Here is an 18,396-nt window from a genome sequence, read left to right as displayed (position 1 = left end):
GTTTCGAAATCATTGGAGTTCATCGTCGATTAGCAGCTGGTCATTGGCGGGCTTGTTATAATAGATTAACGTTGACAGTTTCGATCCTAGAGTTGTCCTTATCTGGAATGGAGTGTGAATTCATTTGTGAGTTGACTCATGAGATCGAGGTTTCTGATTTTTGTTGGCGAGACTTTCTAAATTTTGTTGAAACGTAAACTGAAGTGGGTTGGGGGCAGTAAGTATGAGAAATTGTTGCATTCCTAAACCGCGTTTGTAAAATTGTGACGCTGTTAAGCCGTCTAAAATAATGGTCTTTGTCCGCCGTTTTTAGTTTTTAGCATGGGGAAGGGGCAGATACTAGTTTCCATAGTGATCCAATTTCGGCTTTTGCGGATTTTACCATTTCTGTTGTTAATTGACGAAGTATTAAGAAAACCGGTCATATTTTTCAGATAATAGGTTAATTTGCACTAATTAAAGCGGGTTTGTATGTAGTCGTTTCACTGGTTATAGAGAAGACCGAACCATGTTATTTATATTAATCGTTTCACACCAATGGTGAAATTAGTCAGGTGGGTAATAACCAAATCTGCTATACCAAAAAATGGAGAGCAGGGTAGCTGAAGTAAGGTGCTGGTATGATTTCGCCTCATCCTCCAAAGTTATACCAAGTCTAACCGCAAGGATGCTTAACGGAGGGGTCCGAAAAGGGCATTCAAAAAATTCGAGAGCTCAGGATTTGTTAACTTTGAAAGTTCCCCCGAGCGCCTCTAGTCCGGCCGTGGCCAGAAAAATCTTGCAACTTTGCACGTTGGTGTACTTTCCCAGCGCTAACTGAGTTGACGCGAGACTCAACTTTCCTAGAGTAGATCACAGGTTTTCAAGACAAACCAAATCTTGTTATTTCGAAAGGAAACCACCTCACGGACCTCCTGTCTAGCTAGCTTATTTGCCCAGAAGTAAATGTTCATGTGACCAGGTATTCAAATGAGGCTAATATTGAAGTATTCGGATGCGGTCGCATGGAAGCCCGGCATTCTCCTACTAGTTTCGAGAACATCATCACAAATTCTGGGTCCCTATTGCCACTTAGTTGTTCGTTCCTCCACTAATAGTACAGCCCAACCTCGTGGACGTGAAGAGGTTTATAGAGCCTTGTCTACAAAACATAATCCTTATAATCGCTCTTTGAATTCTGTACGTATATATTATATTTAAGTACATATATAGTACACCAGTGAGACCTGGTGAAAAAGCATTACACCAGCGTGCCTTCTAAAATGTAGTATTGTCGATCTGAAACATCAGGATGTAAATTAGCTTTATAGATTTACTCTGTAGGGCCCTACCTCTGCTATTTCCTTTATGATTCCCAGTTTTCACTTGGAAAATGATACACTGTATTGTCATGGCAGCCGCTTCGGTGATAGTGTACATCAAAGCAAAGAGGCGTGACGTCGCTTTGGGACTTTAAATTAAATTGCGTCATTATTTTTAAATATAAGTCACACATCATTAAAAGGGGCGCGGTACCACCTTTATATATATCTATCCTTTATATACTTCATACCTATCCTGTTGCAAGAAACCACTTCACTGCGGTCTAAAAACAGATGTGAAACATATTAAATGAAACATAAATTGTGTTTGCTAATAGTTTGTCACAAAAGTGGCAAAACCTTTCACTTTACAAAGTCATTTAAGAGAAATTTATTTTACAAAATAGGTTAGGGAACTATCTCGGAAAGTTGGAGGCCTTACCATACCTGCCGTTTAGGAATTTAACTGCTTCATATGCACTACTTTCAATAGAACGTAACATACACATATGGTACATACATATAATACCCTTCCAGAAATACTGTAAGTCGTATAATGAAGATGTGCGTTGATGTGTGGCTTTATATTATATTTCCTTTGAGTGAGTGTAGAATTCAAAATTAAATCTTTATAACACATAATTAATAAGAATTTCGAACTGCTCATGATTTCGCACTTCTATTGAAAGAGTAGTTTAATTTACTTCTGTGTAGTAACAATTGTGCCACAACATTAAGACCCAAATTGGGGGAAAAATTCAGTGAAACACCTAACACAGGATGCCCGCGTTTATTATATAATTTTATATACATATGTGTACATACATACATATTTCTTGTACAAGTATAATAATTTACCTCGTAGGATTGTTTCTAAAGCCTATGTTTAGGATTCATATATTTACATATATAATATGTATACATTTGGTATATATACAAATTATTATATATAAGCGAGTTTATACGTATGTAAGTATGTCATGTAGTGCGTCAGCATTGTAGACTAATATACTGGTGTTTATACTATATTCATAACGTGGGTTGTCTGGGTGTTGGTGATTCCAAAAATAATTTAGCATTGAGAGAGCGGCAGAGACGCTGAATTTTCGCAGTCAAAATTTTCTAAAAAAATTATTCAAAATCAAGTACAAAGAACATTGCAGAAACCAGAAGAACTCGAGCGGGCGCTAAGTGAACACACGACATCGAGACGAAACGAATAGAAAAATAATCCTCTGGACATAAAATTTTATAAGTGGAAAATTTGCGAAATTTCTTTAAGTCAATTCAATTACTAATTAAAACTAAAACGAACGAAAATGGTTTACGAAAGTGGATTTACTACCCGCAGGACCTACACTAGCAGGCCTGTCGTTACCTCGTATGCCGTAACGGTAAGCTCTCTGGATTTAACAATATTAATTGCACACTCATATTGTTGACGTGCGCATCCTTTAAGTTTAGAGCAGTAACCAATTTAATCCAAAAATGCTTGTATATCTCAATTAAAGTGTATTGTGGTTTGTGTCGTATTGAAATATGAGTTTTCAAATATTTGTACAAACAATGTGATAGATACATACATGTGTTACGAGGCGTGTGCAAAAGCAAAATTAGATAAAATCTGTTCTATATATATAACGTAAAGGCTGTTGAAAAAGCTGAATAAAAATATTGACGCAAAAGTGCAAATATTTGTTAGCACATTTTTCACTGTGGCATTGGTGAGAAGTGAATAATTTTAGTGCCCCTTTACTTGCTGTATTTTTAAAATATCCACTAATGCAATTTTTTGAATACGTCTGCATACAAGTACGTTTACAATTGAATTTGTTTAAAAAAGAAAATAAAGAACTGGTGGAGTTGCTTTGATTGCAAACAATAATATGAGGAGAATTGAAACAAGTTTGAAAAGGATTTGACTTTTTAATTAGCCAGGAATATATACGTAGAACACTTACATATGTAAAAAGACTGCGATTGGCAATCGTTGTGAAGAGTGATTTATGAATATCGCATTAAATACAAATACATTAGTAGAAAAAAATATATATATGAATTCGTATTTTTTTATGACAAAAATATTATTTTGTTGTTGATTTATAATGCAAAAATACATACAAACCCCATATTCATTAAAAAAAAACAAAAACTAGCAGAAATAGCTTCCGAATATTTAATACAAGCGAATTAGTAAAATAGGATTTGTATTGTATTACATATCGTTACCAAAATGCCCAAAGTTAGAACATTTTTTGATGAATTTAAATTTATCGAAAAAACTTAGGTCAATTACAACTAAGGCAAATGGCCCGACGTCATGACATTGTAAAAGTTGTTGGCAAAGATATATATGTACATTTTGTTGTTTCGTTGCCTTGGTAATTTGGAAATGCCATGATGCCACGCCATTGGCACTTAATTGAGAAATTATATAACTTCAACAAAAGCAATACCGTATTGTTATTTTTTTATAAATAAAGTTGTTGCATTGCACTTTAATATATTAATATTTTGTTTGTAGAGGAGCACAATAGTTTAACACAGTAAAGCATTTTGGTGACGACATGCTTAATAATTTTGTTTGAATGTAATGTGAAGTTTGAATAATCGTAATATGAAGTTTCTATGATTAATCTCCTGCGCTTTGTCATACCTTATCATATGTACATACTTAATAACATGCATGGAATAAAGTATTTTAGTGTCCAGTCCGTAAAAGATAGCTTTCCTACCACAAAGTTTTTAAACCTACATATAATAAATTTGAACGCATCAATGACTAAAAAACTCATCTATGTTGTATCAGGTATAGTTAAATTGCCTAAACTAAGGATCGTTATTACTTGTTATTACAACTCAAACTGATTAGAATAACAAATTCTACATATTAAAAACCGTTTTTACTTATAGAATATAATTCAACCGTTTCCTCCCAAAGCTATGTACTTAAGTATATGTATGTACATATTTGTAAAACCAGTCTAATTTTTACAAAGATTAATTTACCATTTTATGGGGAAAATACTAATATTAACTTTAAAATAACAACGTTTGTGTTTATTATTACATTTATAATTATATATTCATGTATGTATGTACCTGCAAATGTGCCTAAATATTCCTACATATTTACAAACATCTTTTTATTTGTGAAAATGTGTGTATGTAGCTTATTTCATCAAAATTGGGAGTATTTTTTGTAATGTTGATAGCTTCGTTTTGTTTTTCTTGCCAAAATGGCTTAAATAATGAGTGACAAATACTTGAATCCCGATTGAGTGCCTTTTATTATGGAGAGAGTAGGAGAACAACATATATGTACATGAATACGTAAACACATTCATACGTACCATATATCAATCTGCACATGTTTGTACATTGCTGGATACAGAGGTTTTGCCATTGAAGAACAAAGCTGCGCGCGCAGATACACTTACGATTTAAAAATACCCGCCAAATTCCATTGAAATGTAAACAAAACGCTTAAATCAAGCGAGCACGAAATAAAAATCAAATAAAGCGAAAATAAAAATCTAGCATACAATATTAATATGTAATTTTTGTGTGTACATACGCATACATAAATCTACGCACGTACTTATATACATATATAGGTACATACACATGTGTGTAAAAAAAACAAATAATCCAAAAATTATTTGTATTGACTTTTTCAAAAGCAAAATTTATTGTATGAAACTTTAAATAAACTGAGTAGCACTACAAAATTATTCCTTAAACTATTGTTAAAAACATGACAGTTTATTATGGAAATTAAGGTACTTAATATAATCTTTCCTTGGTGGTATTTACTCGAGGTCTTATTCATACAACTTTTTTAATCAGTTTATTTGCGAAAGTTAGTGATTTGTATAAATTTTCTTACGCTTAAACAACATAAATATATTTAATTACATGTTTATGTAACACTCCAAGTTAACCTTGTTTATCACTTTATAAGAATAAAAGTAAATAAAGAAATAATTGGCGCTGACACCCTTTTGTGGTGTGCGTCTTGATGTTGTTCCACAAATGAAGGGACTTACAGTTTTAAGTCGACTCCGAGAGGCGGATAACTCTACAGTTTCATGCCACCTCGAAAAAGCGGAAGGATTTTATAAGAAGGTAGTGCACTCAGATGTTAGTTACTACCTTCTGAGCTAATATCAAATTATAGGGAAATCTTTAATAGTGGCGCCCCTTAACAGGCATTGACATACCTCGTGCTACTTGATTTAGTGAAGACTATCGCCTTGCACAAATTTTTAACTATTTTATAGCTGTAGCTCCTACATTTCTTTGGGAGTATTCCTTTTAATATAATAAAAGGTTTTTACTGATTTGCATTTTCTAAACACTGAGTATATTTGCGGTCCATATGAGACTACGTCTTTAACTTCAATTTAATAACGATCTTTATAATATTCAGTCATTTGTTTTTATTACCCCTCTAATGGACTCTAATAGTATTATAGTAAGGTATTATGCCACCTAAACTAATTTACATACCAATGTTTGACTCGTTGTGGGAGCAGCCGTTTGAACGCATTAGTAGTCCCATTATGTATACACAAACTATTACATATACATAGATATATATAAGCCAATATTCCCGTGTGGGAATAGGAGGGTATAATTGTGTTGGATCTTGCGAGAAGCTTTTCTAATGGCTACAACGCACATGGAGGTATGTCACTGCGTTCGTAAAGCCTATTTAATCATTTTTTTACCGCTTCTATGGATCACGCACATCAAACTTGTACCAAGATACTAATATTTTTACATCGTTATCTCTATATATCGAATTGGCCTGAGTACAAATTGAATAACACAAACTCTCTTTTAAGATACAAATATTATAACTTTAACACATGCGATAAAAAGTCCCGGGTCTACCAAAGAAAATACGTTTTTTTGTTCGAATTTAGCTTTATTCATCAACGTAATTTCCATCGAAAACAACGCAATCATTCCAGCGCCGCTTTAACAATTTAGTACTACAATACTTTTGTAGGATGATTTATCTTTTGTCTACCTATACCTATAGGCAACTTTGGATTCAGCTTCACATCCAATAAATCGCCCATAAAAATTGAATCATCTAAACAGCTTCAATGAAAAATTCAAATTACACAATCGGTTATTGGTTGTGAATTCAGCACAACTCTTACATTTATTGAAATTATCCAAGAATTTGGACTAAGTTTTTGCGCCAAGTTACTGTCTTTGTGCAAATATTTTTCCTTAAAAATTTTGACATTTTTATGAATATACAAACAAAAAGATATAAACTAACTGTATATCTGTACAGCTGTAATAATTGTAAAAATAAGCTTTTTTCAGAGCTCTTTTTGTAAATACTTATGTACGTAATTATATTTTGTAAAACCACACGGCGCTCACTTTAATTCTTTCTTTCATAATACACATCAAGAAACTGTAAACCTTTTTTCATGTAAATAACCATCGATTAACCTAAAAATTGAATGGATATAAACGCTCCGGCTCTGAAAGTAATTGATGCGGTACCAGCTGGTGGTAGTAGAGGAAGAGGAAGGCCTCGTCTGCGTTGGAAAGATCAGGTGGAGAAGCACTTGGCTTCACTTGGTGTATCCAATTGGCGCCGGTTAGCGCGAGATAGAAACGACTGGCGCGCTTTGTTAAAATCGGCCAAAATCGCGTAAGCGGTTATCGCGTCAATTAAGAAGAAGAAGAGCCTAAAAATCATAAAGTACACAATCGGAGTTTTGTAGTTTCTATATACGCATCTTTCAAAAGTAAAGTTGTAATATAATTATGCGAATATATGTATACATACATATGGTATGTTAATCTCATAATGTTTCCGCCCTGTTGGTGACGGATAACTGTGGTTGGTTTCGGACCTCCTGTATGTTACCTTCAGAAAGTTCTATATTATATCATTATTTTCCATTAGCACTATTCAAAACAGTGACAAATATTTTCATAAAAATTAGTACAATAGGCTTCAACAAATTTCGGTCTTTGATATCCTGGAATCAGATAAGACTCCCCTTGGCGTGTTCGAGGGAAAGGTTGTTCCGAAGTTTTATCGACGTTTTTTACTTCAATTCTCTTTAGAAAAAAAAATTAAATTCACCACTAAAATATAAACAAACAGTAGAGCTGTATAGTATCGCTCTACGAGTTGTGTTCAAAAAGTATCGAGAATTTTGTGTTTTTTCAAACATTATTTATTTATTCATTAATATCTATTTTGTCCCCTTCAAAGTAATCCGCATGAGATATTATGCACTTGTGCCAACGTTTTTCCCGATCTTCGAAGCACTTCATAAAATCTTTTTTTTATCTTGTTCAGCTCCTCTTTCTATGCCGTCTTTATCTCGTCAATCGTAGCGTAGCATCGTCCTTTCATGGGTCTCTTCAGTTTCGGGAACACGAAAAAGTCACACGGGGGGCCAGATCTGGGGAATACGGTGGCTGTGGCATCATTAGTGTGTTGTTTTTGACCAAAAAGTCGGGCACAAGCAACGACGTGTGAGTAGGGGCGTTATCGTGATGCAAGATCCAATTTATGTTCTTCCACAAATCCGGGCGTTTCTGACGGATTGCTTCCCGCAAATTGCGCATAACGTGCAGGTAATTTTACTTCACCGTTTACTCTGTGGTAAGAACTCATGATGCACAACGCCCCTGTAATCGAAGAAAACGGTAAGCAAAACTTTTACATTCGTCCGAACTTGGTGCGCTTTTTGCGGTCTTGGTTCGTGCGGCAGCTTCCATTGAGATGATTTAGCTTTGGTTTCCACGTCATAGCCATAGACCCACGATTCGTCCCCAGTTATGACCCTCTGGAGCTAATTTGGGTCGTCGAGAACAGAGTCCAACTTCTCATTAGCAATGTTCGTGCGATGCTGCTTTTGATCGAAATTGAGCAGTTTTGGTACGAAATATGCGGCGACCCGTCTCATGCCGAAACCGTATCGCCAAAACAAAATCGAAATTCGAATATACGTAACCTTCGAAAATTCGAAATTCGCGATACTTTTTGAACACACCTCGTATATACAATTTACGAATAACTTTATAGATACATGAAAATAGTACTTTAATGACTAAAAGTGCATACCCTTTCCAAAAAGATACTGAAGTTATGAGTCGTTGATGTAAATAAATAATATCTAAAACTAAACATAACACAAATGCTTGAGGAGTATAGGAGCAGAATTATTTTGCAATAACACCTGATATTTTAATGGTTCAAAAAAAATATATAAGTTGAAAACCTTGTAAATAAATTGTTTGCTTGTTACTTATTTTTTGTAAATACGTGTGTATATAATTTCCATATTACGTTTGTATTGCATTTGTTCTGATATTGCTACATACATATGTATATGTACATACAAATTATCAATGCGCCTTGCTATTTTGCCAGCCTACCCCGCGCCTCATTAAACTAAGGAAAAACTCTTTTCTAAAACTTCTTCATAAGCACAAATCTAACTACATAAGTACATATTTGTTTTTGACTATGACTATGCTTTTCTGAAATTCATTGTGTGGGCATTGCAGAGCAAAACGCCAATTGACTGGGAGAAATGCCCATATGTACCACGTCCCTCACTCGTTGCTGACCCCGTTACCGCTTTCGGGTCACATCGTCCCGAAAGCGAAAGACGAAAACGCTCCATTCTTGACCCGATTAATCGTGCAGCCATTAAGCCCAACTATCGTATTTTAAATGAGCCTATTAAGCCTTATATACCGGCAAGAGATCAAAATAGGGAGCGGATTCTAAACATGGTTCGTCAACATATCGATACCGTAGAAGCTGGAGGCAACACCGCCGCTCGCACATCACGCGATAGCATTGACGCAGTATTACCACGTTTACATCGCGCTGCATCGGAGAGTTTGCCTGTTCGGCGAGAAAGTTACCGCAATGCGCGCTCTGGTGCCACTGTCACAAAATATTATTATTAAAACAAAAAAGTCAAATTACAAGTAATTTAATGAATCAAAAAATTTACATACATACACTAAAAACACAATAAACATAATATTTAAACATTAATAAACAAAGATTTTTTTGTTTGATTGCCTATTTTGGAGAATAAAATCGGTTACTTTAATTTTGAAAATCGTTACAATCAACAAGATTGCATGGTTAGAAGTCCATCAATATACCGAGCATAATTTCTAAAAAAAAATAGAGGGATAACATAAAAATTAAGAAAAAGTGTACGACTAAGAATGAGTTACTCAATTAATAATAATCAATTAAATATTATTTAACTATCAATCAATTTAATAATTATCAATATAGGTATCTAATATTTTCCAGTTAAAACTTAAAATTGCTTTAATAAAAATATTCATACCAGTATGTATGAAATATTTAATATCCACATGGGGTAGTTGGAGGGAAATGCATTTCACTTCTGTATTAGACTGAACAACAAAAAAATAAGCAGGTGCATATTTTAACGCACTATATGGAAAACAATGATTAATTATTTGGCAAACTACAAATGTACATATACTGATATATACATACAGCAAATATTGGCAAACTACAAGCACAGAGAAAAGAACATACATTAATAGTGAACACTACGTGAAATAGCAATTTTTTTCAAAAAATTCAAACATGTTTCAATTTCCTTTTTAAATTAAATATTTCTTTTTTTTGGTATCTTAACTAAAACAGCAAGATGTATCTAGAACTTTCAAGAAATTTAAAAACTATTTTCATTACAAAGTAACAATCAAAATATTATATAATAGTGTTTATATTCATAATTGTATTCGTATTTATCTAATTTGTACGTAAGTGAAAGTATTAAAGGAAACAGTAAATTTAATCAGTTTGAATTCTGCCACCCACATTCGCAGACTCCTCGTTTGGACTTGTGTACTGAAAGGCCAGGTACCCACCGCCAAAGAAGTTCTAATGATTATTCATACTCTTACAAGTCGAATGTTGAAAAGAACTCCTACGACTCTAGCAATCCTTACGCTAGGCCTGAACGCTCCACATACTCCTCGACGGTTGAGTCATCATCTCGTTCTGGTCCGGGCGGATCCTACAATTACAACACAGAGAGAACTAGCACCACAGGCGCTGGACCAGGTGGTTACAGTTATTCATCAACAACTTCTGGCAACCTTCCTGGTGGCACTAGATACCGTCATTTTTCATACCATGTTTAAATTATGTAATATTTTGCAACAAAGTATGAATACTAAATTAATACTTGCAATACTTATATATTATACTTTCTAACTAAACAACACTAATTCAACAACACTGTCGAAAGTCACTAAAACACACTCACATTCAATCACACTAAACACGATTTTGTTCAAGAATATATATATAATATCCGACTACAAAACCTTAGTTTCTTTTGAAGCATTAATATACATAGGTACATACACATATTTATATATATATATATATATATATGTATACATTTAAAATGTTAAGGAAAACAATCACATAATTGTTATTAAATAAATTTTTTTTGTAGCTATTAAAAACAAAAATATTGTTAAAAAACATAACATGTGTACTTGTGATATAACATTGTAACCAGAAATAAACTAAAACTTATTGTATTAACCAAAGAAAAATAACTTTCTTTAATTTAAAACCGAAAAGTTAATGTACATATAAGTATGACAGCAATGCGATATTCATGAATCCTTAGGAACAAGAATGCTATTTTACTATACCGAATTTATGTGATGTAAAATTTTTTCCTGGAATCAGGAATTAGTCATATCTTACAAAATAGGCGAAATAAGTTATTTAAAATCTTTATTTGACCAGTAGAAAGTATTTTGTTCCATTTTCATGAGAAAGTAAATAAATAATAAAATATTTTTAAAAATTAAAAAAGGTGGGGAATAATACAGGAGGAAAAAAAATATCGTCCTTAATTATAAACCTAGAACCCGATATGAAACTTAAGAAAACTTGGTACATGTGCATATATGTAGCTCTGGATTCGACCATATTAGCTTTCATGCGTTAGTTGGAGCGTGCAAAAGCGCAAGTACAGAAGACACTGATGGATTCGCGACTATTCGATTCGAGCATGAAACCAATTCCGAACTTTCGAAAAGGTATTCAGTTGCATATGAAAATAAGAAAAATGAACACTAGCTTTTAATGGCTCAAAACTTACTTAGAGTGAAACATTTCACAATCAGTGGGTATGGTATAGTCAAATGCAGAGAAGCAGCAACTCCTTTGACCCGATAGTGGAACTTAGAAACCAATGGAACATGTATTTTTTATTATGGTAATTGAAAATAAAGAAATAATTGTTCAGGTAACGAGAATTTTGACTACTCAGTAGAGTGGAGTACATATAAGGTTGTCAAAAAAGTCTTGCGGTATTTTTATTGAATTTTCAATTGTTCATAAAATTGGTTATAATAATGCGATTTAAGTCAAATATGCGCCGTTTTGTTCGATGACGAGTTCCCAACAAGATGCCAACTTCATAATGCCCCTCTTATAGAAGCTCGCTTCCCTATTGTCAAAAAACTCGGAGAGCCAATTCTCACAGGACTCTCTTGTGGACAACTTCCGACTACCAAGCTCGTTCGTCATGGACAGAAATAGGTGGTAATCACTTGGTGCGAGATCCGGACTATACGGTGGATGCAAAAGAACCTCCCATCCGAGCTCCCGGAGCTTCTGGCGCGTCACCAAAGATGTGTGTGGCCTGGCGTTGTCCTGATGGAAGACAATTCGGCCTCTGTTGATCAAGGATGGCCTCTTCTGCATGAGTGTTGCATTCAAGCGGTCCAGTTGTTGGCAGTACAGGTCCGAATTGAGCGTTTGGCCATAGGGGAGCAGCTCATAGTGGATGATTCCTTGCCAATCCCACCAAACACACAGAAGAACCTTCCTGGCCGTCAATCCAGGCTTGGCCACCATCTGGGCAGCTTCACCGCTTTTCGACCACGACCGTTTGCGCTTCACGTTGTCGTAAGTGACCCACTTTTCATCGCCAGTCACCATCCGCTTCAAAAACGGGTCGATTTTGTTGCGATTCAGAAGCGATTCGCATGCATCCATACGGGCAAAAATGTTTTTTTGCGTCAAATCGTGTGGCATCCATACATCGAGCTTCTTTTTGAATCTAAGCTTCTTCAAATGGTTTATAACGGTTTGATGACTCATGCCCAGCTCTTGGCCGATGCTACGACTGCTACTATGCCGGTCTCTTTCGATCAATTCAGCGATTTTATCGCAATTTTCGACGACAGGCCTTCCGGACCGTGGCGCATCTTCGATCACCTCTGCACCAGAACGAAAACGTTGAAACCATCGTTGTGCGGTGGAAATCTAAACTGTATCGGGTCCATAAACTGCACAAATTTTATTGGCAGCATGAGATGCATTTTTGCCTTTATCGTAGTAGTACTGTAAAATATGCCATATTTTCTCTTTATTTTGCTCCATGTTTGCGACGCTATAACTCACGAACGACTAAAAGCAAACAACAATTAATCAAACACGTGTTAGCACGTGAAAAGAGCTTTCCAAAAAGCTCTAGCGTGAACCGATGCGACGAATACAACTAGAACTACGCGCTTGCAAAGACAAGCTTGCGGAAATACCGCAAGACTTTTTTGACAACCTTTATTATAGCGTACGTGTTGAATGATCACTTCCAACGTATCGTCATCATGAGGAGTCATAAATCCCGGTGCATCCATTTCCGCATAATTATAAAGGGTATTTCAAAACATGCGATGAGGTGTGTTCCAAAATTAAGGTGAATTTTCAAACTTCGTGGGCTAAGTACATTCGACTTTCGATTATTATTATTTTGAAATTTTTGGACCTATATATAGTGTACAAATCGTTTTGCATACGCGGAACTCATTTTGTAAAAACGCTTTCTAAATTGTAATATAAATATATATATATAATAAAGTATGTTTAGTTTGTTTGTGAGAGTAATAAATAAGACAAGAATTGCGTGTTCGGCGATGTTCTGCTATCGAAAAAAATGAATGAATTTTGTGTAAAAAATGGAATTAAGCGCTCAATAACACTTGAAATGTAGGTAGTGACATACAGGTGTTGATTCAACAGAAAATCGCCGAACACACAAAACACTTGTCTTATTTATGCCTCTCACAAACAAACTAAAGATGCTATATTTTTAAAACCATGAACAAATCTTCGAGATGAGTGGACCAACATACAAAATAATATTATATAATAATAATCGAAAATTACAATTTTTTAGAAATTTACAAAATGAGTTCCGCGTATGAAAATCGATTTGCACACTATATATAAGTCCAAAAATTTCACGTGCATCTGAGTGAAAAATATTTGAAGAAGTCGAAGACGTTCATAAATAAATAAGTGCAATGTTATGTATATGTACATATATAATTGGCGCATACACCCATTTTGGGTGTTTGGTCGAGCTCCTGCTCCTATTTGTGGTGTGCGTCTTGATGTTGTTTCACAAATGGAGGGACCTAAAGTTTCAAGCCGACTCCGAACGGCAGATATTTTTTATGAGGAGCTTTTTCATGGCAGAAATATACTCGGAGGTTTGCCATTGCCTGCTGAGGGGCGGCCGCTATTAGAAAAAACTTTTTCTTAATTCTGAATTCCGAATGTTAGTCACACACCAACCAATTAGGCTACGGTGGCCGCAATGTTATACTGATGTTAAAAACGTTAACGACTTCCCAGGACGAGACCCAAAAAAAAATCACTCTCCAAAGAAAGGCCAGAAGATCAGTGGTGTTATATGCCAAAGACACGATTAGAGGACGCTTACGTGCAGAAGACCTCAATTATCACACATTGAAAAAAGACTTGCATGGGCTGAGGCGAATTCCGAACGAAATTGGGCAAATGTAATATTCCCCCATGGATCTTCCTTTTGAGCGAATTGTTGCATACGTCGATCTTGGTGCACTGCTGATAATTGACAAATTCAGCGAACTGTAAGTGTTGGCATGTTTGGCACTGCTTCTCGGAAAAAGATTTAGCCATTTATAATATTATTGTTTAGTACCAATTTGAAGTTTTGATGAATAAAATTTAACGAAAAACATTAAAGAAAATGAGATTGAAATGTTTGAAATGTATTGACTTTCACAGTCGTCTGATGTCAGCCCTATTGAAAATGTTTGGGCAATAGTTAAGAAAAAAGTTAAGATAAACAAAAAAGGACGGACAAACAAGTATCAAGACAAATTCGGCTGATTTGGATTTGATTACTTCCACAACTTGCGCAGAAATTAACACAACGTATGACTCGAAGGTGCGAAGCCATTATAGCTAAGGGTGGTGACTATACGAGTACATTTTATCGAATATATTGCCTATTATAAATATTATAAGCCCTAACAATGTAATTTGTTTGAATCGAATTGGTCAAATAGTTAGTTATGGCAGTCATGTTTTTGTAAGACAGACTGTATATATAGATATATGTATGTTATATATTCGTCGAACGAAAAATCCCACTTTGACCCATTTAGAGTGCTCCAATTAAGCCCAAATGTATGACCGACGCCCACTAACTTTGGACGGCCGATCCACCCATGCCAGTGGCACAGCCCCTGGAACTCCCCTGGGGGGTTCCCCATACAATCGTTTCAAAATATCACCATTTTTGGCCTTTACATGAGAAAAGAAACTAAAAAGTTCGACCCAAATTGGGGGACATCAGAATTCGTTTTAGAGGTATGGTTCCTTCGGCAAAGTTTCTTATTTTGATCCCTAGAATATGATTTTCACAGAGCAATGGGCGATTTTTTTGCCTCCCCACAAATCGACCCGTCCTAATATATATATATGTATATATATAGATTGGGAAGTTTCCACAGACAAATTTTTTAAACTTAGTATGGGTGTATCGCTATATGCCTACGTATAACATAGCTAATCCTACATAGTCAGTCGATTTTATTGCGTTTTACGAGTACAATGCACAACAAGTAAAAAATAACTTTTTATCATAGTTGGAAATCATCGACGCATTACGGAGCAATAATTGTCCTTTGCCTGATCTGAAGGCTGACATTGTTGGTGCCATTTATTCCCAATTAGACAAAGTCTTTCATAACTTTCAAGTCAAAAGTACTAACATCGTCATGCAAGAATTATAGAATACATTTGTAAGCCAAAATGAACAGTTAGGTTAAGTCAATATAAAGATACATCTAAGAAATGTTGAAAAGTTGAAGCAACATAAGTTGTCCTTTATGAACGCGGTCTTCAACGTATAAATAGAATCAAATCGCTAAGCGATTATCGTTGAAGAAAATTATATGATAAAATTCGGTGTGAATAGATTTATTTTTAATTTCGCCGTCGGTCAACTACACCAAAAAATGACCCACGACAGTCGGTTCTTCGTTACTTGAACAACCCGGATTTATATTCGGCCAAGGACTATCACTCCAGCAGCCTTCACCGTGCATGTATGGGGAATTTTTATGATGCTACAACAACAATGTAAATCACTTCATCTTGGAAGTCAGTGTATAGCCATTTGTGGAGATGATTCTATCACCGAACACTTTCTTCAATAAATCGATAGGTTCAAGAACAGCACGTCGTTCTGCTGGAACAAAAAGTAGTATTGACTACATAAGTACGCACATTGTTAGAATAAAAAATGAATAACTATGGCTCAATACTAGCTTTGCAGATATAGGACAATGCTATATACATATATGCATCGATATCAGTGCCGGTTCAAAGTATTGTACTAAAAATTTTAGGATCAAATTGATATGAATTTGGAAAAACGAAAACTCTGTGCTTTACAGCTTTAGTGTGGACTCTATGCACACGGATGGAAGCCTATGAATACTATGTATTGAAAGCAATCATGTTGTAAATAGATGTTGACCGATGTTGTAATTTTAAGAGCTCGAAAGATCTAATTATGATTCATATCAGAGTCCTTAAAGAGTCATAATTCGCTGTGTTAACCCTCCGTTAGGCACCCAGGTCTGGCCAAACCTTTTTCGACTTTGGATGTGCATTTAATTTATTATAGCTAACGACATGAGCTTCCAGGTAGCTTCCTAAAATTTTATTTTTTATCGATTTATGGATATAATCTTTTCAAAGGGATCCTCGAACCGGACGAAAAAAGGCAAATGAGCCACATTTATACTTCGCTTTTATGTATAATCATCATCATAAATTCCTAGAGTTTCAGTGTGGGACATACGGCCACCATTTTTAAGCATCACATATAAGTATGTACATATTTTTAATTTCTTACCTTTTTCATTTGTTTTGGCATACATTGAGTTATCTACCGGAGCAAAAATAATCGCTGAGTTTTGTTTTTGTTTCGTTCTTTATTTTGACTCATTTCGAAGAAGGTTGAAGAAAAAAAATGATTAGCATGAAATTTATGATAAAACATGAAATGATATTTATTTATGGATTTATGGAAAGCAAGGAAACATGTATAAGAGATTTTTGAGTGCTATTGACGTACCGACGAAGCTTTTCGCCTCCTTGTAGACAAAGACGACAATCCCTCTTCGTTGTAAGTGAATCGGCTGCGGTTGGTTGGTTGACTACAATATTTCCAGCGTTAGTAATTGGGAAAATAAATTACTTATGTTGTAAAATGCGTAGAAGACTAAACTTCATTATACAAAAATAATGTTATCCTCATCAGATGAATCCGGAGAGCTTGAGTCAGCACGTAAGTTTTGGTGATTTATCATGGATTTGCAATCATTAGCAATTTCAAAGCTGAAAATTGTATTAAGCAAATATTTAGGCATTTTCATTTTTGACGATTTTACTTATAAAAATTTTTTTTTTACTTATAAAATCGTCAATAGGGCAAGCAAATGTGCGTAATTTTTAGAACGAATAAGATTTAAATTTTGAAATTTGACTGAATATGGCGTTTTCATTTTTGGATTTCGCGTGACTGATGCAACTTTGTTGCGTTCCTCACGTGGAGTTAACATTTTTCGCCTACCGGCTTGGTGGTGATTAGCTTCGAATTTACCAGCATTAAGGTAATTAGCAATAACACTTTGCACCGTAGAATGCGATTTGCCAATAGTTTTGCCGATCTCGCGCAGGGACTTGTTTTCTAAGTAAAATTTAATAATAATTTTCGCATTTCTAATGGTAAATCCACACTTCGTCCCATTTTGTAGCTTTCAATCGAGATATTACGCGCAACCAGTGATGGTAAATGGTTTTTTGAAAAATCCCTACACAGCCCAAAAAAATTCCCTACTTTTCTCTACGCTTACAACAAATTTTCCCTACGAAATTCCCTACATTTTGTTCTCCTGTTCTTACACTATAATGAGGCACTTGCAACGTCAAAATTGTTTGCTTAAGATTTTTTAAAAATTCCGTACAGAGCTTCTGCAGTGCAATCACTTCTTATTGGAATTAGATCCAGCAGCTTAACCACAAGCCGCTCATGTGCTTATTGAGTCCGATGTCTGTGCTCTCTTCGATATTACGGAAAATTTGTTTACTTTTAATTTTTTAACTAAATTGTCTTTTTCCTCTTTTGCCAATTCATTTTTTATTATGCTGGTGCACTTCTTTCTTCCGAGCTCGGAGTTTTTTATTATTTCAGAATCGGGCACGATTTCTTTTAAGAGTGGGATTAAATGGTCCACCACTTGCAGCGCAACATTATGTTCAGCGAAGAACATGCTAAGTCTTATTAGGAAATTTCTGGAACTTTTTGGTTTACTCGCTTTTTCTAAAAAAAAGCTGTTTATTTTAGATGTCTTTTTAAACGCCTTCATATATTTTGGTGCATTTTTGTTTTGGCGTGCTTCTGTAAATCAGACTTGCCACAGCTCAAAACTTTGTCGCACGCTGCGCATCTGCATTTGAATGGATCGTACGCCACAGCTTCCAACCATCCACTAAAATTGTCGTCGTCAAGCCACTTGTTATTGAACTTTTGTTTCCGATACTTGCATTATTTTTTCTGGTGTTCCTCCGAAGAGTCAGTCGAAGAGGAGGAGCTCATTTCTGTAAAATATATTATATGAATTTTAAATATAAAAAAAGCTAAAACTAAAATAATTGCAAACT

At 35.0% G+C, this 18,396-nt stretch overlaps 1 protein-coding gene across 4 annotated transcripts in view; it reads left to right on the top strand.

Moving 5' to 3' along the window:
• Positions 1-2,444: 2,444 nt before the first annotated feature.
• Positions 2,445-18,396, top strand: part of LOC129240928 (protein anoxia up-regulated) — a 40,893-nt gene continuing 24,941 nt past the window's right edge. Inside the window, exons 1-2 of one of the 4 annotated variants that reach the window (XM_054877022.1) lie at positions 2,449-2,695; positions 8,862-9,373. In XM_054877022.1, the coding sequence (XP_054732997.1) occupies positions 2,621-2,695; positions 8,862-9,272 (486 nt within the window). In that variant the 5' untranslated portion in view covers positions 2,449-2,620 and the 3' untranslated portion in view covers positions 9,273-9,373. Of the gene's footprint in view, positions 2,696-8,861; positions 9,374-10,184; positions 10,929-18,396 lie in introns of those variants that run through there. The other 3 variants (XM_054877030.1, XM_054877006.1, XM_054877014.1) reach the window with 3 other exon arrangements.

This window comes from Anastrepha obliqua, chromosome 1 (genome assembly GCF_027943255.1).
Source record: "Anastrepha obliqua isolate idAnaObli1 chromosome 1, idAnaObli1_1.0, whole genome shotgun sequence".
NCBI classification, from domain to species: domain Eukaryota; kingdom Metazoa; phylum Arthropoda; class Insecta; order Diptera; family Tephritidae; genus Anastrepha; species Anastrepha obliqua.
This window is presented reverse-complemented; position numbering and strand designations above follow the sequence as displayed.